The sequence below is a fragment of the Dermacentor variabilis genome, chromosome 3, assembly GCF_050947875.1.
Source record: "Dermacentor variabilis isolate Ectoservices chromosome 3, ASM5094787v1, whole genome shotgun sequence".
Classification (NCBI taxonomy): Eukaryota; Metazoa; Arthropoda; class Arachnida; order Ixodida; family Ixodidae; genus Dermacentor; species Dermacentor variabilis.
In genome coordinates, this window is record NC_134570.1 from 35151339 (window position 1) to 35174522 (window position 23184).

A 23184-nucleotide genomic window follows, 5' to 3' on the forward strand; every position below is an offset into this window, starting at 1 on the left:
TGGGCATGTATGTTGGCAAGGTCTTTAGTACATCGCAAACTGAAAACCCTGCGTTTGACCTCACAGTATTCTATCTTGGCTACGCCCGATGTTTCCGAACAACCTTTCTAGTTTTGTTTTGCGATTTATGTGTGATTATTTATAGGTTGCATGAATGGTTGAAGCGAAAAGAAAACAATTTGGCCTTTAGTCATACATTGTGCATCGTTATTGCCCTCCCTTTCTTCGTCTACGCTTTCCTACGCCTCTTCCGAGGGCCGCTGACATAGGCAGAGATATGTATACTTCTAAGCGATCAAGGACACAAACCCACCACCCGAGAGTGTCAGCGTTTGCAATCACTGTACAGAAGCAAAATACGTGCATGCTTGCATACTTCGCAGAACGACACATACGTAGAATATTTTAGTGCGGGTGGCCTATCATTGCCAAGTACATACTTCTTGTAAGCATAAAAATATCGATAAAAATATCATAATAGGACGGAAATCTAATTTGAGGGCTAGCGCCATTTGTTTCGTTTTGTATACAGAAGTGTTCTTTCCTATTTTTCTTTTTTTCATTTGGTGCTGTGAATTACGTGTACCAGTCTTTCGCAAGCGCTAAATCGTGCGCGAGTGAAAGATGCACCGGGACACGCCAGCCCTCCGACAACTCCTTTACCGGCAATATGTGAGCGCTGATTGCAATTCACAACGAGGACTATCTTTTTTTATCTCGCTTTGTTTTGTTGGCGAGCTACTCTCGCATGCAGGAAGTGTGCGTCTTCCGTCGTACGCTCGAGGTAACGCCCGGCATAAAGAAATAATAAAAGAAAGATGTGAGAGACGTACGCGCACTAAAGCGGAAACGTGGCGCGAATCAAAAAGACACGAAGAAAGCTAGCTCGCTGAACATGGTGGCATTGACGCAGTTGCGTCGGACAGATAGTGGGCCGATTATGCGCAATCGCCGCGTTACACGAGTTTCTACAAGAAGAGACCTCAAGCTCGCAATTGGTCATTGCAGGCTGAATACGCTTGTTGCCTCCAGTCTGCCCGCGTTGAGAGGGACAGTCATGCTGTTCACAGGAGAAGATGTCCCCCTCCCACGACGTTCAGCAGGCATGGAAACAAACCGGATGGCAAGCAAGCTGGCAAGCATCCATCGAAACGCAGGCCGCAGGAGTTCATGAAACGGTTGCGTAGGAAGGTATTCGGCGAGCATCGAACGTCGTTCGCTGGGTTCGAAAGAAGGGAGGGTGGGGGGAGGGGTCATCGTGTCGTTCCAAAAGCGAAGGAGGCTCGCCTGGAGGCGAGAGATCAAACCCGACCGAGGTTCGTGGCGCGCAACGTGGGGCGTGCGACCGGCCAAGGCTCGGAGGCCAGATCATCGTGCGCTCTCCGTTCATCGAGAAAGCAGAAACCGCGCGCGCGAGGTCGTGAACCTGATTTCCTTCCTCGCCACACGAGGCCGCCGCGAGCACCCGGGTCGTTGCAACAATCGGTGCATTTGCACCGATAACGACGACAGCGACCCCCTGTGGCTGCCAGTGCGGACGAACGGGATGCGAGGGGACAACGCTTTCCGCGTGCCACGGCCCCGTAGTATAGTAGCAACGTCGTCGCTGTAGAGGTTGGCTCTATTACGCAGGCCGAAGCCGTGCAGCCGGCTTTTTGGTGACTAGCTGCCGCGCTCGCTGCAGCATCGCCGAAGAGGACAGGCCGGTTCTTTGAGTCCCTGCGGCTTGATGAGCAGGGCGCCGCATCGTTGGTTCGGGGTTGTTGAACGCCGGACGGCGGGTGCTCGATGCCGGCCGGCGCCGCGCACACTCTGCGCTCTTGTCACCCTAATACTGTGCAACGGTGTCGAGGCTACGGTTATGCCAAGATTAAGCGAAGAACGAAGCTGACCGCAGCAGTAAATGTGAACCACTTGGTCCGGCGACCAAGTGGTTCACATTAATTGGCTGCCGCATCGATAGACATCGATGCGGCAGCCAATTAATGTGAGCCATGCTATACTATTGCCGTAACCCATTTTGCCACCCTTAAGAAACTTCAGGGGCTATTCGTATATAGAGGCTGCAAACTCACGCTCTAAACATAATTTCTTGCAAAGTTTGTAACCTACTAACATTATGTGGTGCAGCATATGATAGCTCACATGTGACCACGAGTTAACGGACATGTAGCGCATAGAATTTTTTTTTTTTAACTTATGGCCTTAGACGTCATCAACTGTTGTCCACAGGTACGGGTCACGTTTACACAGAAGCAGCAATTTACGGATGCGGAGAAGTGTTCTACGAGATGTTCATAGACTCTTGATAAGACTCAGTCTTATAAGTCTATCTTTGCAAGAGAAACGCCCTGAAGCCTGCTAATCGCGAACTCCCATGCGCGAGCAGCCATGCGAATTCCTTCTCCGACACGCTGATGCCAGCGCTAGCATCTATAAGGCTGCACGGTATTTAAGATAAAGCGTCGCGTCTCTACTATAGGCACCCTTTTGTCTTCCAGTCCACTCGGTGGACGGGGGAAAGGACGTAGCCGCCGTTAAGTGGCAAACGCGCGAGACATGTGATCGAGCGCGTCCGCACTACACACCAATCGACCGTGTTTGCATGGGGTGCGAGAGTGAAAGAGGTGACGGCCATATGTACAACAGAAGCAATAAAGAGCTGGGTCAGAAGTGTGGTGGCTGGGGCGTTGAGGAGGAAGAACACGTCACGATGGCGCGAACAGAATGGCACCGGTAAGGGGGCGCTGCTCATAGCGCGCACAGCTTGCATGCATGCGTTTCGGCGCTCGAAAGGTTTTCGGATCGTAGGTACTATTTGCTTTGCTCTCTCGTTCTATGGCGCGTTGCTCGAATTTGCGTGTATTTACTTTACTCGGCATCTAGAACAGCAGTTAGCGGGTTGCCAAGCGTACTGTTTGTTATGACCCGTCGACGCAATAGCGGATGCGTGATTCGTACTTCCGCCGCTACATCTGTATTTCTTTGGCAGCCCCATCCAAGCAAGATCATTTCAGGTTCGCCTCGGTCGTGACGTCGGTATGAAGCCGGTGGGGCCAAATGCTTCCTCGTCTCTTTCGCCGCACCCGTTGCCTCTGAGGTGCGTGCACAAGTTGAGGGGAAACTGTCATATCATTTCGAAGGTGTTTGTAGAGTTGTGGTTAGAGTCCTGATGTCGGGTACACGCACTTCTGGGAGGCATCGAGAGGCATTACGTTGCACAGCACGTTTTGGCAAGAAATCAACAATGAGCGACCCGGAAGACGCTTTATAGCGACGCCAATGAAACAACACGTTGTGAAGTTGGGACACTCGTTTCCGGCGCTATTTTCTGTCTCTTGTTTATTCTCCACAATCGCGCTGTTTCCAATTTCCAGTGTGCATAACCAGTGCGTTTGGCTCATAACTTTGTTGGTTGACATCTACAATATGTGGTGGTGCCAGCATCTTTGGCGGCCTCAAAAAATGTACAGATGTCCCCTGCCCATGGATTTAAAGAGGCGGAGGCTTCACAACTTAGGTTGAAGTCTCAACAGTTTCACCTGACATCAATAATTATACATTTCAGCGCTGGACGGGGGACTTCTACCTGTATTCTCTTGATCGAATTGCAATGTCACTGTATGTGTGCACAGGCCATCGCCTTTTATACTGTTCTTCACATACTATTACCAATGGATGAGGTCCTTCGAATGGTGCCCAAGAAATGACATGACCACAGAAACGCCGCTGATCACTCTGTGGTCAATCTCGTCAGTGTGTACAGTGTACGTTATCGCGCTAGTTTGATGACTGGGAGACGGGTCCCTTCATGAAGAACCCTGTTGTGGGGTACACAAGTGCTATCTCTTGGGGTAATCTGCTTCTCTTCAATCGCTGTCGACAGATTGGTAATAAGGGCTGCAGTCAAAAAAAGGAAGCAGCTGAGCGAATCTGGAAAAAAATAGTGACAAACAAGGCCCATAACTGCCGCCTAAAGCACTCGGAAGTCGGCACTTAATTACGTCTTACGCTTGAAGCAACATTTTATAGCAGCGTAGCGGGTCGCTTTTGACAATATTAATTATTTCTTCCACTAGAAATGTCCCCAGCATTTATTGACAGAGTCCTCATTTGGAGGGAGAAATTTTGAAGTCGGGACTTCTAAGGAACGCCGAACATGGCAGAATGTCGTCGTTATCTTTCCGTTTTCTACATGTGTGCGTATTTGTTTCATGCTTGTGCGTGCGTTTAGTGTTTCTTGCTCCTTCTGGCGACAGTCTCCAGCCTATATATTCTTCTCTGTCAACTGAATACACGCTGCCAAACCAAATAATAATAATGTACCAGGGCAGAAAACCAGTGCATTTAAGTCATTCGCTTAACTGCATCCATTTGGTTTACCATCAATGCATTGGAGACAAAATTGTGAACTTACGAAGCCATCACCACGTCTTCTTAGCTTTTGCCACGGAGTAAGACATTTAGGACGTGAAACTCCCGTCAGCGCGAGCGAGCGCGGGCGACCAGATAAGGTCACAATTGTTGTATGCGCCGGCGGGGCCGTATACAGTGGCGGCGCCATGCGGCACGTCGTAGAAGCCGCAGCGAAAAAAAAAAAATGCAGCGCCCGGGCAGGCTGCTCCGGCGCGCTCTCAACGGCGGTAATTTCTTTGCAGGCCGCCAGGCGCCGCCAGCACGATAACGGCTCCGCGGGCTTGTGACCTTTTCTAGTCACCGCAAACAGCGGAGTTTCCTCTCCTAAACGTTTCTTGCTCCGTGGCTTTTGCTCATTGCCATGCGAAAAATGGCAGCCGTCGCCAATGTGAAATGACGAAATTTTTTCTTAATTTGGGTGCGATAGACTCCAGTTCAGGTCAATTCGAAAAAGGCTAAAGCCTTGGGTTTTACGCGCAAAAAAAAAAAAAACGATGAGGCACGCCGTGATCTGGGACTCCAGATTACGTTCGACCTCCTGAGGTTTCTTGAACGTCCTCCCAATGCATGGTACACGGGCAGTTTTGTGACCGTGTATTCGCACTTTTCGCAATACCGGAACTTAGCCTTAACAGAACTTATCATGAAAACCAGAAACGTATTATTTCTGGAGAACTCTAATGTTTGGTTATAAAACCGTTACCCAAGAACATGCTCCCTGGGAGACACGACAAGAGGCGGTCTGCCAGAGCCAAAGCCTATCAAGAAAGGTACCAAAGCAACCAGCACACTGCTTATGTCGATGCAGCAAAGCAAAATCACCAAACTTACGTAGTGAGCGTCGTGGCCGGGGAGGGAAGTATCCTCAACGCCGCGACCATAAAAACAGCGTCCACCGTGGAAGCGGAAGAGACTGCCATTGCTTTGGCCATCATGAATCCCTCCGCGCAACTATCGTAAGCGACTCCAAAAGGGCAGTAGTCAACTTTTCGAGAGGCAGCATAGGCATCTGTGCAGCGCGAGTCCTACGGGACTTTACAAATGAAAATACTGTTGAACTCGTATGGGTCCCTGCCCATTCAGAGAATCAAAGAAATGAGGAGGCGCACTGGGTAGCCCAAGGTCTAATCAACCGTGAGGTGTGCCCCGCAGAGTCGGATCCCATGAATGAGGCACCGCCGACATACCACGAAATAACAAACTACTACAAGCAAAAAAAAAACGAATCTACCCTCCTCCAAACGCAAGCCTCACGCGAGCGCAAGCCTCGATCCTGCGTCGAATCCAAACTAAATCGTTCCCCAGCCCACATTGGCTAGCCATAATTACCAACGGGTAATAAAACCCAATATGTCAAAACTGCACAAATCAAACATCGGCTACCCAAAATCACATTCTTTGGGGGTGCGAGGGCTTACCCCCTCCCAGGTCGCTCCTGCCAGCTCCCTCACAACAGACGTGGGAGGAGCTGCTCAGAACGCCGGATGAAAAACTGCAAAATGCCCTCTTTGCCTGGGCCGAAAGGGTTGCTCCTCGTGAGGGGCCATTCTAGGACTCGGGCCTGCCAGATCATAACTGAGCAGAGTCTCAATAAAGTTGTTACCACCACCACCACCACCACCTAATATTCAGGGTACAAAACAAGAACGAAAAACCAGACAACAAACGTCAAAAGAGACATGTATTTTATTTGCTTGATACAAAGTGTGACTTTAGGCACTATTTTTTAAAGCTGTTAAATAAATGTTCCTTACCAGCGCTGCGCACACCTGTGCGCGTTCACAAGTGTTCAGATGCCACGAATGATATGACATCTAGCTTGCTCAAAGTTCTTCAGGGCCCTATAAAAAAAAGAAAGAAAAAAGAAGATATGCAAATACAGCAATGTCTTCATGTCGCTACCAGCTGCATTATTTATGAACACCTCTTGTTCTCCTAAGCTCCTGTAATGCCCAAACCATTATTATAAACTTGCAGCTGCAGATCGATGGCTTCCTAAATTATTAATCTTATGGAGCTTTTATGACATTCCTGCAGGTTTTCCCCGACGTTGGCGCAGCTGTTTCTGTCCACAGAAACACCATTTGCGATGGCGATGGCACTTGTGGCTATTCCATTTGTATCGGGTCGCCGCCGCATCGGTGCTTCTCGCACAGCTACCGAAGTTACCTCCTCGTTCAAATCTACCAACACGAGACTCTCGCTGAGCCTGGTAGAAGGCGTCAGTGGCGGCTGTGGAAGTCCGGATAAACCGACTGTGGAATTCGTGTTAAACGGTGTCAGTTATTTATTTATTTTTGCGACGTCACAGTAAGGGCTGGCATTTATTGAGCCCGAGAGACGGCGAAGAGCCCCAGGCACAGTCCGTGGTGATGATGCGTCCACACGCACCATGAAGAAGAAAGGCACACGTATCATGATGATAATACATCGATGAAGAAGTAGTGCATACCCGCTAAATTTATTATTACTATTATTATTGTTGTTTTCCATTGAGTCTATTGGACGTCAACCAAATCGCTACGGATTGTTAATCACACTCGAAGACCGAAGTTCTTCTTAAATGTGATTACCATGAGGATGATTATTATTATTATGATGATGGTGATAAATACTTTTTGTTAGATGGAACGCCCTGGAATAAGGGTCTTTTCCTAGCACCATCTCCAGCACTCGCAGGATGTGTGTCGGGGAGAGGGGGGGGTCTAATGTAAGTGATTTCCCAATGAAACAAAGAGAAGAGATCAGCGTTAAAGTCGATTGGATGATCGTCAATCTCTCTCTCCTATCAATTGAAATTAGTTACTACTTCTACGGGCTACCCCTCAAGCACGCCCGCAGTGACCATATACCTGGCGTGTCCGTGATATGCAGTGCAACTGCGAAGTGGGCAGATGCAACAGCCGCGTCGTGCAGGTCGCGGCTTCAGAGGCACGCGAGCGAATTCGAAACTGATTGATGGTGTCGGGGGGGCCGGCCGGCCGACGACCCACTTCAAGGGGACCGACCCCTCGCGGTCGGGCCGCGCTGCGCTCGCGTCCGCTTCGCCAGCTACCGGCATCGCGCGCGCCGTTATGCACGACGAACGGGCACTTTGGCTCGCCGACGCGCTCACCTCGGCAGCGGCGGTGGCGCCTGGTCAAACCGGCGGCTGGCCAAACACGCGCGCCCCGGTGTCTCGGCCCCCAATCTCTGGCGAGCGCTTGCCCCGCTTAGCACGCTTCGCCTTGGCACTATACGCTTCATCCGAGTGTGCAACACATACAGTTCGGTTCAGCGCTGTCAAAGCTACACGAGGTGCGGCGAGGCGTTGCGCACCGAGTGAATTTTGGAGCTGCAGTGTCTCTGCAGGATTCTATAGCATTAGCGACGCGGCGCTGGCGGACGCGCCAAGTCGTGTCTTCATGGAGGCACAGCTGTCTCTGCGTGGCGGGATGCTCAAGAAATGCAGATTTTTCTCCTCGTCGTCTCACAACAGCCGCGAGTACACAGCACAAATGCGATGAGCTCATTCGTGATGACGAGTGCGCTCGCCTCGAACCAGTATCGCAATGCCGCTGCGATCGTTTTTGCATCGACGCGCTTTCGGTATAGACGCGAGAAGAAGCCACGCAGATTACAGAGATGACGGGCAGGCGACGAGCCGCAGATGAGTGCACCTACTCTGTGGCGCTCGTGTTCCATATACTGACTGACGGTGTCCTCAACTGCTATATGGCACTGACCGGAACTATACTGAGACGGAGCGCACGTACCCGGGTTCCACAAACTCCGTCGCTTTCTGGCTACCGTCCACCGCTCTTCCCTTTTCACTTCGTGCTATCGCGTTCCAATCGTCCCTTTTATTGTGCCGACGACCTCTCGACGCTCTTTTGTGTGCATGCCTATAAATCAGCGAATGCGAAAAACGAGCAATAACGGCGTGGGTCGAGTAAAGAAACGTGCCGGAACGAGGTCTGATGGGCCAACATGCGCAGTTTCGACGGTCCATTTGGGACGCGCGCGCACGAGATGACGCGCCCTGCGGTCATGTTGGTTCAGGGAGGTCTGACGAAAAACGCTGGACGCACTTCGAGCTGCAGCGTTTCATGCCGTTGCCGTCGCGGATCAGCGTGAGGACGTTGGCTCGCACGGCTGCCCTTAATTTCCAAAAGCTCCAGGGTGAAAGGCTGTATTTGTGTTGTGCATGTGTGTGTGCGGGCGTGGTGTATGTGCCGGCGTGGTGTATGTGTGGGCGTGCTGTATGTGTTGACTCTGCGATCAGAAATCGCTCTTACACGTTGAAAGAAAAAAAAGAAGGGAATGTCAACAGCAAGTTCTGCGCGAATACTATAGCTACTGGAAGCCTGCGTGTACATGCAAATAAAGAGGTCGTTTGCCAGGCTATATATACTGTGCAATAGCTATGCACCTAAAGAAATCTACAGGTTGGATACAACTCGAGCTTGCTGCTCCAAATGCATGCGGGGGGCGCTATAGAGTTACCATTCAACAGCAGTATAGACAGAACTTTGATCCGGACTCTCCGTTTATTTTGCAGGGTATAGAGCCTGAATAGAACTTGGAAGTGTTAGAACGCCGTGTTCAAAACAGCTTCACCCCATGACAAGGATATACATCAAAGTTCTATTAGAGCTGTGTTCAATACAGACATAAGAAACCGTTAATTCCTTTATTTCGCGTTTTATCTGCGCCTCTAAAAAGTGACATTCCAGGCCTTGCGTTCAAGCAAAGCCTGAAATGAATATGATTCTGTAGCTGAGCCTTAAATTCAGGTCGCTCTTTACGAAAGCAGTCGCTCGTGTATGGCAACACCTTAGAATTACATATACTAAGCTTTGGCCCCACTCACTGCGAACCACGGTTACGTACTTAAAAAGCGAGGCTTAAGGAACCTTTATGGCATAAATTGGCAGACACTCGGAATTAGCTTTCGTTGCTCGTTCGCAAGGGAGATTTGTATGCACCATCCTGCTTCAGTCGTGGCTCACTCAAGCAAGAGACGAAGAACGGGCCCTCGAGCGTTTGCGCTCGACCTTGCAACCGCGCAGGCAGAGCTTTCGTTCCGCCCGAGGGGTCGGCTTTCTTCTAAAGGTCAAACGCGCGGCTCCTCGTCTACTTCGTCCAGTGTATCCGCCGCACCGCACACGCATTGATGTTTCTCTCACTTGCCTATAACTAACTCCTGCCTGTCATGCGGGTTAGCCAAGGGGTGACGTAAATGCGGAAGAAGGGACTAGCGACCACGTGCTCTGCAGGCTTGACCGCTTATATCCAAAAGAAAAAAGAAATATTATTTGAAATTCAATAAGTAGAGGCATAGATGTACATGGGTTGAAGGTTTTTGAGACCCGTACGTTCGGCCTGTTAATGAACGGTGGTGCTATAGGCGAAGGGAGGACGGCGAAACGAGGGCGGACACGATAGGAAAAATTATTATGAAACAGACAACGGCGATTTCTCAATTCAGCATAGCTTCAGCGCAAATTCAAGCGGAAAAAGCCAAATGGAAAGCTTAGAAGAAAAAAACGACAAACTGGGAAAGTTGGTAAAGCTTTTAGGCTTAAGAGCGACGTGACATATAGTGCGTCACGCTTCAGTTTCTAAGGGAGCAGCATGTTTGCACCACACAAAGAAAGAGCAAACAGTAGAATGTCATATATATACGCAGGAAAGAGACGACAAACTTTTTGGAAGACTTATTTACTAAATGTTTTCGGCTGGTGGACCAGCCTTCGTCAGAGTACAGTACTCTGTACTCTTTACACTGCACTCTGAGAGTAAGACCATTCTACTGTTTGCTCTTTCTTTGTGTGGTGCTGGTGACAGAAATGTTTTATTGCCAGCGCTTTAGGTAGTTATCATGCAATGGTGAGAAGAGTAAGACAATGCTTTTGCTACCATTAACCTTCTACCGCCAGGGGAACACTATTATGGGAAGGCGAGACGCAATTAAAGGTGCTGCACAATAGAAGCTTATGTTCAGAGAGAAAGCACCACTTCATGATACATTTCATTGCACATCTGAAGCTTCTCGCGAACGTTTCGAAAGCCTAACGGTGATAACGGGGACTACAGCGTACGTGCGCGTCCATTTGTATGTGTGTGTGCGCGTGTATGTGTGTGTTTGTGTGCGCGCGTGGTCCTGGCAAGAAACAGCGACCATCTTCTGTTGTGGAGAAAAGAGCCGCCTCAGTTAATGACGTCTCGGTGGGTGTACTGAACACAACAGGGGGTCAGGAAAAAGTAAAAACAACTCAAACGTGCAGTTTCTTAAAGGCTGCATCGAGCCTTTTATGCACCTCGTGAGCGAAGAAGAGGCGTGCTGATTTAAAGAAAAACACCACTGTTAATAAAACGTATACATAAAGCCCTACGAAAGAAAAAGAAAAATGCGGCAGCATGTGTCCAGTGAAAGTAAGTGAAAAGTTCAAAAAGCAAGTTCAAGAACGTATACCTGTAATTTTGTAACGGCCGCAAAGCAGCAAAACGATGGCGTTCCAGGTCGCAAGAGAGGACGCAGTTCGGTGAGAACAGAGCGACAACAGCAAAAGAAGTTCTTCGATGAAAGGCTCACAGAAGCGATGTATGGAAAGTACAGTAGAAAAAGTGGGGAAAAACATAACAACGCCAGTTTACTGAATGAAGATCTTTCTGAGACGGTTCAACCAGAGTCATACAGTTTCGTGGCTGAAGAAAAGTCGTTGTTCAGTAAATAGCGAAGAGGAAGAAAGGAAAAATCTCGTTTTATATAATAGCCGAGAAAAATATAGGAAAAGGGTGCTTTCAGTTCCAGAACTGAGCACAAAGCTCCCTGCCGCGAAATAAAAGAAAGAAAGAAAAGAAAATAAAGTTATACGTTCTTTCTATACACCTCGTGGAGCAAGCCTGTTGGAGGCGACAACGAACGAAAAAAACTTACGTAACAGAATCAATTCAATGTAACAGACTGTAAATGCGAAATTCCTGTACAGGTTGTACAGTGTACGAACTGTTTGGCCTCGGGGCTGGAAGAATTAAGGGACGTTCTTCGGCGGAATGAAATAGCTCCTTCGCTATTAGCGCTTCACCTTGACTCTGAACCGACGGGGAGGTGGGGTAGGCGGTCGGCTTCCGGCGGCGCCGATCAGCGCTTTCATTCAGAGTCGCGCGAGCGTGAGGCGGTAGACGCTCGGCTGCGCAGCCGACGCACGCAACTACTTCCCCCCACCCCCAACCACCCACCCTCCCTACGCGCTCCCCGGTCGGTCGCTGAATTCACCGCGGCGCAAGGCAATCACCGGCGCGGCCGGCCGACTGTCGGTGATGGAAGGCTGCCCCCATAGCGCACTCATCCTTGCTCAATGCCTCGCCCTTGTCGCACTAAGAGTTTCCTACCAAGAAAAAGTTACTGTACGTGGAACTCTGGCGCTGCGATGACGGGTGTATAGTGCATGGATTTGTCTATTCTACGTTCTTGAGGCTTCAGATCGTTTTTGGGGCCTTACTGATTACGCTTTATCTCTCTAAATTTCCTAGAAATGTTATTTCGCCGAAGGCACCAAGGCAAACCACGTTTCTATGCACGTGCACAACATATATAGAGCTTAGGAATGATGGGGTAATAATGCACGGATTTTGCCTAAACTTCGGCCTTTCCCGGCTTCGAACGAATTTGCGGCTTTTGCGAATTGACAATTTTCAGTAACATATCCCGTGTTATGTATGCGACCATCCGCAATGTTAATTCGCGCGTCCACACACTTCGTTTTTTCGAACTTTCAGGGAAGATAAGATTGCGTGGTGATTTAGAAACATAGCACGAACAAATAACGCCATACGAATATCTGATAAAGCAGGGCGATTGCAGGACAAATACTGCACTGTCCATCACTACCACGGTAGCCGAACGATCGTATAGCTCCAGAGCTCCCTCTAGTAATTTGAGTAATTTACAGGAGACGTCGCGGATGTGTTGTTCGAATTCAATAAGACCTAAGCGTTCATGGAACCACCGTGGCTGTCAGCGTCCTTGCTCCCCCGCAAATGAAGTAACCACGTGAATTCTACACCCTCTATGAAGGAAAGGAATTGTAGCGACTTCTTTATACGGTAATGCCTGCTCGTCCAAAGGGCAGCGCAGCCGAGGACGGCAGCTTGTGTAAAGTATAGGTGGTCTGAACAAACGAGAGAGAGTGAGAGGGAGAGAGTCAGACAGAGAGAGAGAGAGCTTATTAGAAAGGAAGATAGGTCGGCCTGAACTAGCATGCCCTGGCCTGCCGTTCTAGAAGCACAGGGGAAAAAGGAAAGGGGACAGAAAAGAGTGATGAAAGATGATGATGATGACAGGAAGAAGGGATGCATATATACACTAACACAGTAGGTTCCTTAAAGCCTTGCGCCTAGTCTGGTGACCTTCAAGTAGTCCAGAGCAGCTCCTGTAGCTATTAATGCGGCTGTACGGTCACACATTGCGGACAAAGTAGTCCTTTTGGACAATTTTTGCCTGCCAATGCCTGCTAGCGTCGAAGCTGGCGTCTTACGCTGTGATGCATAGAGAGGGCAGTCGCATAACAATATTGAAGTCTCTCAGACACTTGACAGCGTTCACAGTTCGGGCTGTTCGCACGGCCGTTAAGACGCGCATAGCGTCCAGTGAAGGCGACGATGGCCAGGCGCATCCGATGAAACATGCTTGCTTGGCATCGCTTGACGTTAGCCGCTGCGCGAAAAGTCCTGCCACAGTCTGTTTCCCGCAGGCGCCTGTACCGATGGTCTGGTTGAGCCCACTAATCTGCTGTGCCATCTCGCACGAGCGCAGTCAACAGAGAGTTTACATCGCTTCGCGAGTGTGGAATCTTTACGTCGACGGCTGTAGGAAAGGCGCGGTTCTTGCTTCCACATCCACAAACGAGGAATTTCGCAGGCAGAAAGATGGCGCGGCGCAAGATATGGAGTAATTGGAGTCGCTGGGAGAGACCTTCATCCTGCAGAGAACTTAAAGATAGGCTCATGATGGGGATGGTGATCTGGTTGTCCAGTTACTCCATTGTAGAGCGTTCTCGTGGTGTATACGCCTGAACATGCTTGTGCCCAATCAGCGTGAACCAAGTCTCATTGTGTGGTACACGAAAGCTCTCGAAATTTCAGTTAACCAATATGCGACACAGACTACCGCAGTATAGGCACTATGCAGAACTTCGTTTGTTCGCACGATGTTGCTCGTCGCCGTCTCACATAATCTGACGAGGGCGATCGTGCACTGAGCTCAGTATTACAGACCGAAGCATCGACGTGCACTGACGTTGGCATCAGTGTGCACGTTTGGCAGTTGCAAAGAATGACGTGCACATTTAAATACACCCTTAAGAACGAATGGGTGCTGGCAACGGATTGAATTTTTGCGAAGTACTACTTCGACTGCTTTTGTCTAACGCCATTCTGGAGATACCTCGAACTTCCTTGATGGGAATCTATATATACATACGTCTGCTCGCCTCGCGCCCTGTAACAGTTGTCTCTGGCTGTTTCGTAAAATTTTCCATAATACCACACCACGCCGATTCTGCGACCGTAACACATTTCAAACCGCGTCGACCAGCGTTATAAGGTATAGAATGTTCTTTTTTTCTTTAGATGCACCACATTTTTTAAACATTGCCTGTGGCAGATCGCACAATCCTAACCCTTGATCTAAATTACTCGATGAGGCGGCCTTTACTTCTCCGAGAAATCAAAATGTTCAATTAAATGATTAACGTAATTACGCAAATTAACTTTTGACTGAATCACTTTACACCACATATATTGATTTGCGAATTATAGCCGCCGAGCTCGCATGGTGTATCTATTTGGAACGAATTCTATGGACAGCACTAGTTCTGAGATGTTAATTTTCAACGTGTCCGGCGAAATGTATTTCGTGTTCCAGATAATATTGTGCTTTAATGCATAAAACAACGATTTCTTAAAAAAGTAACGGGAGGGTAATATAAATAAATAAAACACAATTAAATTACAATGAAAATGTAACGTGAATAATCTATTGTACCAGTGTAATGTTCCAGCGTAATGGTGATAATAAAAACGTTTACTGAGGGGATAAAATGGCCTTGGAGATCCTGTGGGTGGCGCCCCAGATATTGGGCTCCACTGGCCTCGGCTGCCCGCCGGATTTGGTTCAGGAGCGCCGTTTGCACCTCTGAGTCCGAGCTGACAAGCTGTACCTCCCATTGCTCCAAACTGGGGATTAATGGCTTGCCTAGGTAATTACCTAGCCTTCTGGGTTTCCTCTCACACCTCCACGAAATGTGGTAGAGTGTGAGCCTAGCTAGGCCCCACGGACATATCGTAACGTAATGTACTTATATATTATACAGTGTGCATGAATACGTTTGGTGGTGCCACAACTCTCTAAAAGTGAGGTGAACTCTGGAAAGGTATAGTAACTCCCGCAAAGTATGCTGCCAGGACATCTTGGATGATGTTCTTTTTTTTTGGTTGTTGTTGTTGTTGATAATGATGGTGATGATGAAGAAGACGACGACGACGACGATGATAATAATAATAATAATAATAATAATAATAATAATAATAATAATAATAATAATAATAATAATAATAATAATAATAATAATAATAATATATCGCCTAAATTCGACGCGTAATTAACCCACCTTGTGCCGCGTACCTACTATCACGTGCAGGAAGGTTTTAATTGTTTGTTTTCTTTTTTTTAGTTTACGTCGACTACATTAAGCTTAACGTAAAACGCTTCGCCAAAGCAGCACAAGGTGTTCCGCGCCCTCGCTCCCATTCGCACTGGCAGACATGGCGGCAGGGGGACGCACTACACGAAGGACGAGAGCGGCATAAAAATTGGTTCGCTCAGGCGCGTCGAGCAGCACACGCGCCGTTATCGGGCTCAGCGTTGTGCCTACTCAAGCGACGACGCGGCTACGGTATATAGGCGAGGGATGGCGCGGATCCATCGGAGTATATATATACTGCCCGCATTTGCATCGTCACGATCTATACAAGATGGGCATCCCTTGCGGAGCTTTGCGTTCCTTAACTCGTCTACTAAGAGTCGGCATACATCCTGCCGAGGTCTCTCCCCCCCCCCCCCTCGCATTTTTCTTTCTTTCTTATTTTGTGAATGTTCTTACTATCTAGTCGAAGTGAGAGAAAAGGCGCGGAATGTGAGTACTGCAATGAATGCCCTCGCTGCATTAGCGAAAGCTGCGAGAAAAGTTTATTGGGCGCAGTGAGACAATGCAGGGGCACGTGGTCTCTGAAGAAGGCAAACGCTGTCATTGCGGCCGCACTGCATCGTCTCTCATTCGTCGGCGAGCTGTAGCCTTGCCTGCGACCCCGTACTCATGCTCGAATGTTCGTAGAAATACAGAGGAAAAGGGAGTATAAGTAGATTGTAAGACAGACCGTAAAATACGTAAACTGATGACTGTATTGCAGAACGATCATCCCACGAAAGCTCGATCTAAGCGCTTTCTTTGCCGTGTCATTGGTTTCTGAACACCATAACCTGTCGGCTGCCGACGGCGTCCGCACTTCAAAAGCAGTGGTCGGATCACCGCGGACCTAAGCGCTGCCCAGCTGCGCCGAATAGCGACTATAAGAGGTACAAGGAAACGCTACTGCAATACAATTTGATGCACTTGAATAAGTAAAAAGGGTTCGACTCGGACACAAATCTTAAGAGGATAGTTCGCAAATGGGTGCGTCCGTGAGATACCCTCCTTCACACTCATAAGGTCCCATTTCAGGTTGCTGAAAGCTTTCCGTTTACTTTTCTCATATATTTAGTGAGGCGCGGTTAGAGAGAGGGAGAGAAAAGGAATGTGTGTTATCCAGGAAAGTGTGAGGTTGGCTACTCTACTCTGTGGAATGGGGACAGGTGAACAGAAAGATGAGAGATAGGAAGACGGTGAAAAGAAACCTGCACCCGTCCTTTTTACGTGTGTCTTCTTCGCCAGTGTTTTTTTTTTCGTGGTGCCCAGCCCGGACTTAAGCTGTGGATCTATATGTGCGTGCGCGGACCGGCACTACGCAGTCAAAGGTGCTCGCAAAGGTGCTTGAAAAGTCTGATGCCAAGAGCCATTGGGCCTGAATAATCCTTGGCAGGCTGAAAACTGGGGAATGTTTGGGTCTGCCGGCCCCATCTTAGGTCGTTAGATAGTTAAAATGTCCGACTTGAACGAGAGATTTACAGTTTCGGCAGCTAGGAATTCCCCCTACACTTAATAACTAAATCTAACTAGGTCCACCCCCTCCCTTCTTATTATCAACCGGGCTGGTCCGGTTGGCGATGGCGGGTGGCGGCTGCAGGTGACGTCAGTGCTGCGTCTTCACGTGCAAATGTGCAATAGTCGACTTCGGTATTCGCTGCATGAAGGAGGATGGAAGCAGGTTTGTCCGCCAGACCTCGTGTTCTAGCCTGTCGCAATCTTCTTCCTGTTACATCGGGACGCTCTGTATTGCGTTATTAAAGGTAAACGCCACCGTTGGCCGGTTTCATTGCGCTTGAGAATGGAGCGCTCTCATGAGCGCATCGGTAACGAAAAGAAAGTGAAAAGAAAAGAATCTAGAGGCCACATATGATTGCGCGTGACTTGGTCAGGTGGTTATATCGCTGCGTGTTCTACAGCGGACACGCCCCCTTACCAGCCTGAGCCGACGCCGGACACTGTATTGCGGAACTCGGCTGTAGATTAGAATGCAAAGTTCACGCTGTTCAACCCAAAAGAGAGAGAGAGAGAGAGAAAACATTTATTTATCATGAGCTTGGGCGACTTCCTCGCAGGGTAGAGCCCTTAGTTCAGGGCCCCATTGGCTCGCGCCACTCCGCGTGCCCGCCGGATCAGCCGTCGCTGCTCTTGCGGGTCTGAGCTGGTCAGCGCAGTCTCCCAGGAGGAAGGGGAAGGTGCCAAAAAACTCTCCCCGAAGCAGACAATGGTGCCGCCTTTGGTCGACGGAAGATCATCCGTCGCATACGCGACCAAATCTTACAATGCGGTCACACCTGTTTCCACTCGACACAGATTCGTTATGCTAGTTGAATGCTTGATCATCGCAAGTATAGCACAAAGTCACTTTTAATCAACACCGCATACAAAAACATAGTAGTGGTAATGTCGCGTTAGCTAGCACTTCCCGTTCCCGTCCGTATAGTCGTCGTCATGTACAGAAGTGCCCGACTGGCCAATTAGCTTTCGTGCTTCGGTTCGATTGACGCAATCCTTTGATGCGCTTCTTTCGAGCCGCTACCGGTGTTCACAGAATTCGCCAGAACACCTCGGGTGAAGCCCCTAACAGATATGCGGTCAAATGATGTTATGTTGATGATCTGCTAAGAATGTGGAAAAGCAAAGGGGCCTCGACGGGCCGGATAAACCAGCGTGCTTTGTGTCTTACCGCTTTTCCCGCAGTTCCGGAAACCAAAAGTTTACAGCCAAAGAGGCTTAAAAGAGCTTAGAGGGCCTGTTCTCTTTGTGCTACCGGTCTGTAACATGAGCCCTTATAAGTGGCTGTAAAGAAGCTCCTTTAATATAGGCTTATCGCCCAAAGGACAACGAATATATTCCGTAAAAGAAGTCGTTTATACAAATGTTACATTCTGCACGGACATGCCCTTCTAGGTTTGTTGTTCCAAAAGGCAACCCCTTACACCTACTTTCATGCCTTATGTGCAATAGATGTTAGCCTAGGGGGCCATCTAGAGTGCGAGCCCATTACTTTTTAATGAAAAACTGCGGCGATGGAACATCCGGTCAGTGTTGGCAACTGCTTCAAAGAAGGAGGGCAGCAGTTGTCCCTTGTAAAACAAAGGGGCAAACAAGGATTCAAACAAATGGGAAGCATTGGGAATGCTTTAATTGTTGCAGGACGTGATGTTTACTTTTTTGTTTATACTGGAACTGATATGAGATAAAGCTGAAGGGATAGAAAATAATACAGTCAAACAACGCCTCCAATCTATTTAAGAAAGATGGCAAGGAGAAGGGGTGGTCGTGCTATATATAATTATAGTTAGCTATAGCACGACTTCTTCTTACCATTTTTGGCTGACTTTGCGAACTTCACATGCGAAGCTCCATAGGGAGGTAAATGTCACTTTATGGCAACGCGTCAATTAGTGGTCTAAGAACCCCTGTTACATGTGCGCGAGTGTGGGAAAATTTGTACAACTATAGACTCTGACTATGTTATGACGGCACTGCCGGGTGCGTTGCAAAACATAGAAAGATGTTCCAGCGAAATATAGCTATAGCTGGACTAGAAGCCAACATAACAAAATATAATACACGCAAACCTGAAGAATGCCAGGCAAACTAAAAAAAAAATCGCACAGATCATGGCAAACACATGCAACAGTTCTTGCTACCTACAATACCAAATGGAATTAGTATAGAGAACAGCTATTTCACATCTCACGAATTTCATTCAAGGAACTACGGAGAGTGTTACTGCGAATAACATCTTTACCATAAACTCATTCACGTTTGTGCGAAATCTTGCTGAAAATTTATTTCATTTTGCTGTTTATCGGAAATATTGTTTGTATAAGTATCTGACGCGTGGCATATGCAAGTATGCCTTATGTGTACGTTAGCCATATGCAGTATTGTGTCATTTTTCTTTTTTCTTGTTGCAGCTACCGTTATGCCGGCGAGTGTGTATGGTGACCAAGTCCTCTTAAGCTGTTTGATCAGCCTTGTTTTTCCTGGTCTCCCGCAACATTGTTGCAATTAAACTCAATTCAATTCAATTCAAAATGGCGGAGGTGATCAGGAAATTTCGAAGGTTTGCTTCCTACTACTGACGTGCTTACATTTTTTTTTCTTGAGCTCTCTTATATTTTTTTTTAACTACACCTAAGAACGGAAGCAAGAACCCTCCCCCCCCTCCCCCCCCCTCCCCCCCTAACGTCCCCTTACATATAGAACACTTCCGTATCGCTATGCTCTACTTGACTTGTATTAATGCGGTCCCTTTTGGTGGCTTTTCGCGTAAACAGGTTTTCATTTTACTTGATCTCACGCTGTTGTGTGCTTTAGCTCTGTGAACGAAGGTCAAAGATCATAGAAAAGAATGACTGTCACGTTTGCGTCAGAGAAGGTGGAACGTCTGCGCAAGCTAGGATAGTCGTAAGCGCGCTCCCATGACTGCTTCAAGAACACTGGAAATTGATAGATGTCACCGATCTTGGTTACTCCATGGAGGGGCAACGAAATACAGTATTACGCGAGCGAAACGGATATCGTGAGCTTCAACGTCTGCTGCTTTCATTTTTTAGCGAAACACAGTTCCGTGACTACGCGCGACGGATCGTTCAACCGGTTACGTAACGCACGACGTGTCTGCGTTACTATCCTTGTTGCGCCAACGGCTCCCACCAACTAACCCGACGCAAATCCTTACTTTCCGTCCTTTCAACAATGCCGGGATCGCTTTCGAGATCGTTAAAACAGCTAATCCGCGTTTAGAATCGCCTGTCCTGCACTAAAGCAACACGTCTACGTGTTTTGCAGCATTACTTTAGGAAATCCGGCTTAAAATGCGACGCGAGAAGAGAAAAGCCCAGTGAGGGCAACGATTCGAGAAAACAGGCAACGGCGTGTTTGAGGCCTCAGTGGGTTCGAAAAAGACGATGGCGCGCGAGCAAGAGACGAATGGAAGAAACAGAAAGGCAGCCAGAAAGCGAATCTCGCAAGGGGTTCACGTGCACACGAATAGGCACACTCATACGCACACATGCGCACAAAGAAGGACAACAATGAGAAACGCGCGATGCGGATATAATCGCTGGTGTGTCTCCACGAGAGCGAATTCGGAAGAAACCCCTCTGCCAATTCCCCTCGAGCTCTGTTAGCGGCCCGCTCTTGCCTCTGATGAACAGTTGCGGCACTCACGCGAGCCCTTCTAACCCCGGAGAGGAGGAGGAGGAGGAGGTCGGCGCAGTGAAGCAAGCGGGAGACCCGAAAAAAAGGAAGAAATGTCGGGAGAGGGCGCAGCACGGCGCGGTGGTTGGCGAGGGTGCATCTGCCGACGAAAAGGTTGTCCGGGGGCACAGGAGCGAAGGGCGGAGAGGCGGAGAGTTGTCGCGTGGGGTTGGCAGCACGAGGATTGACAGGAAGGGAAAGAAAAGCTTTCGCTTTTGCCCTTTGCTCTGGCCCGTTTTCGTTTTCAGCCGGTGGCAGCTCTCGCTCTCTCTCTCGTATATACCCTTCTCCTCCGTTGCGAGCCCCTAGCGGGTTTCCTCCTCGCCCGCTAGTCTCCGCCGCGCGAGAGACGCGGACAATTTGCATCGGCGGCGCGAAGGTATAAAGCTAGCCCGCGGCGCTCGCCCGCCGAAAGAAAGTCTTTGATTCGGTCGACGGAGGGAGGATTCGGTTTTTCACTTCGCTCGTCACCCCGCTGTTTGATTTTCTGACACCAGGAGTCTCGTGTGACATTTCGCCGTAGGACGAGTGGAAATTCCGGGAACCCATGGAGAGCAAGAGAGATCGTTATTTTTAGTTTTTTTATATTTATATGTACTTCTGAGCGGATGTTTGGCTCGCGAGCTTGGATCGAGTGAACGGAGTGGAGAAATGGACTTTCGCGAGTCAAGTACCGTTATCCTTTTTTTCTCTTATTTGTTGAACTTGGGCACATATTATCTTTGAAGCTTCACTTGTTGCTTCGTCGTGCCGGTACTTCATTCTCTATTTCTCTCTGTCAAGGATTGGAAAGTAGGAACTTGCACGTATTTTTGTTTACGAGCGACGGAAGCGATCTTTTGCGAAGCTGAGAGACAGAGTGACAGAAGAGACAGAGGTCAGTCTATTTTCACATTTAGGCCCGAAGTGAGCAGGAAGTGGAGAAGCCTTAAATTAAATCGATTCATTCACGCTCATCTTCTCTGAGACGGAAGCGGCAACGAAAATAAAAATATATATAGAGAGAAAAGGAGCTGGAAGAGAAACATGGTCCAGACCGGAACCGAAACTTTGTATAGATAGGCGTAAGACCACATGTCATCCCAATAGCCGCGAGTGCCCTTTCAAAGCGCCGAGCGCTATTCAAGACGAAGTCATTGCCAATCGGACTCGATAGGCCGAGTGCATCGTGGGTGTATTCGACAAAAGTGACCGTACAGCGTTGAGAGGACCCAAGACGCCGCTCAGGAGAGGGCGCAGCACAAGACGCAAGGTTGCCGTAGAAAACACGATTTGCCGTGAAGACTTGCCAGAACGATCGACCGACGCTTGTGCCTCAGATCGTTCCTGTCTTCGGGCTTTCTGCCCACGCTGCCGATACAGGGGAGAACGCAACAGTGATCGGCGAGCTCAGGACACCTTGCGTCCGACAATCGGTGTTGCTATCGGTCGTGCCGTGACCTGACGTTACTGCGAAGGCTTGCCGAGAACGGCACTAGTTTCAGTCCCGAAATCGTTTCCGCGTGTCGCAGCGGCTGAACGAAGGGACTGTCTCGGCGAGAATTGGATTGCCCAGCGAAGCGGGGCGTGCGCGTGGGACACTTCCGTTTCCCGTGTCCGCTCCGGAAGTGGAGACAGCGGCTCGTGAAGCGGCACGATGATTTTTTCCATCTCGACCAACGGCGAAGCCCTGCCTCGCCGCACGGACCAGGCGCACATGCCGGGCCAGAACTCCAACAGCGCGCCGGCGAGGGCAAATAACACCAGGAACGGGTGAGAAGCTACAAACACATCGATTTATACTTTTTGATATTGCTTTACTGTCTCTGCCGTGTATCCTCTACTGAGTTCCCGTATGCACCAAGCCGATGAATGGCGCCTCCGCGTCCCATTTCGATACCCGAAACACGAGAGATTTGGCCTTTACACGTTAATTTTTTCTTCTATCGATCACGGGAATAATTGCCGCCTCATTTACTTTGCGAGGACTTAAAACAGAGTTTATTCTTTCCATAAAAGGCTGTTAAAAGTGGCGATATGCAACACGAACTTGCCGGCGCGAACTCTAGTGAAACCATATATGCCTGCTCTTTCGTTATATATCAGGATTTAGAGCTCATCCACTAACACCAAAACTTTCGTTCTCATGCGGTGGGTGAAAACTGGATTAACGTAATGTAACGCAGTTGCTTGAGTATACATAGTTTCGAAACCACCTTTCAATGACGATTACCGCACATGACGTCGATGACACGCTTCTCTTGCTCTAACGGTCGCATACTCAGCGCGGGAAGTATAACGGTTGGCATAGCTCATGAAGTGTTCGTGTCATCCTTACAATTTTGAGTTCAGAGAGATAAAATTTGGTCAGAAGAAGCCCTGAATGTAGCGGACTTATGCGACCAGCGAATCAACTCCTTATCTCATATTCTCTGGCACGTATTTTCCCAGGTCAAGTGCTAAACTTCAAGGAATACCCGTGAGCGCGATATACGAGAATGTATTGCTGCAAAGGAACCCACAAGTCTTCTCATAGCGGGAAAAAGTGCGCTTTATTTCCACAGCCATTTATGGTTACATAAAGGTGATCACAGCTTTTTAAGGACACTGTCGTTTCCACGCGTCGGAACGCGGACAGCTGGACTCTTCATTTTAGTTAGCATATAATGCCGCGGAGAAGCGTGCATCCTGGCTCTCATTTCTCCTCGCAAATATAACTGTCGAACTGGAACGCCTAACACCCTCAGGCTCAGTGAAGATGTCAAGCCGTAATTTTTCATTCAGTATAATAGTTTTCATTGCAGCACGCATTCACGCATCTACAGTGTGTCCTAAATATTACGACTCA

At 48.7% G+C, this 23184-nt stretch overlaps 2 protein-coding genes across 5 annotated transcripts in view; one reads left to right on the forward strand and one right to left on the reverse strand.

Moving 5' to 3' along the window:
• LOC142575404 (immunoglobulin domain-containing protein oig-4-like) overlaps positions 1–23184 on the reverse strand; it is a 417771-nt gene that overhangs the window by 195169 nt on the left and 199418 nt on the right. Inside the window, exon 2 of the mRNA XM_075684760.1 lies at positions 6171–6257. The gene's annotated coding sequence lies outside the window, so the exon portion shown is untranslated. The remainder of the gene's footprint in view (positions 1–6170; positions 6258–23184) is intronic.
• The window catches only part of Nep3 (M13 family metallopeptidase neprilysin 3), a 152323-nt gene that overhangs the window by 32220 nt on the left and 96919 nt on the right, over positions 1–23184 (forward strand). The window contains exon 1 of one of the 4 annotated variants that reach the window (XM_075684744.1): positions 21266–22109. The exons of 2 other annotated variants lie outside the window; for them this stretch is intronic. In XM_075684744.1, the coding sequence (XP_075540859.1) occupies positions 21994–22109 (116 nt within the window). In that variant the 5' untranslated portion in view covers positions 21266–21993. Of the gene's footprint in view, positions 1–21265; positions 22110–23184 lie in introns of those variants that run through there. One more of the 4 variants, XM_075684745.1, reaches the window with a different exon arrangement.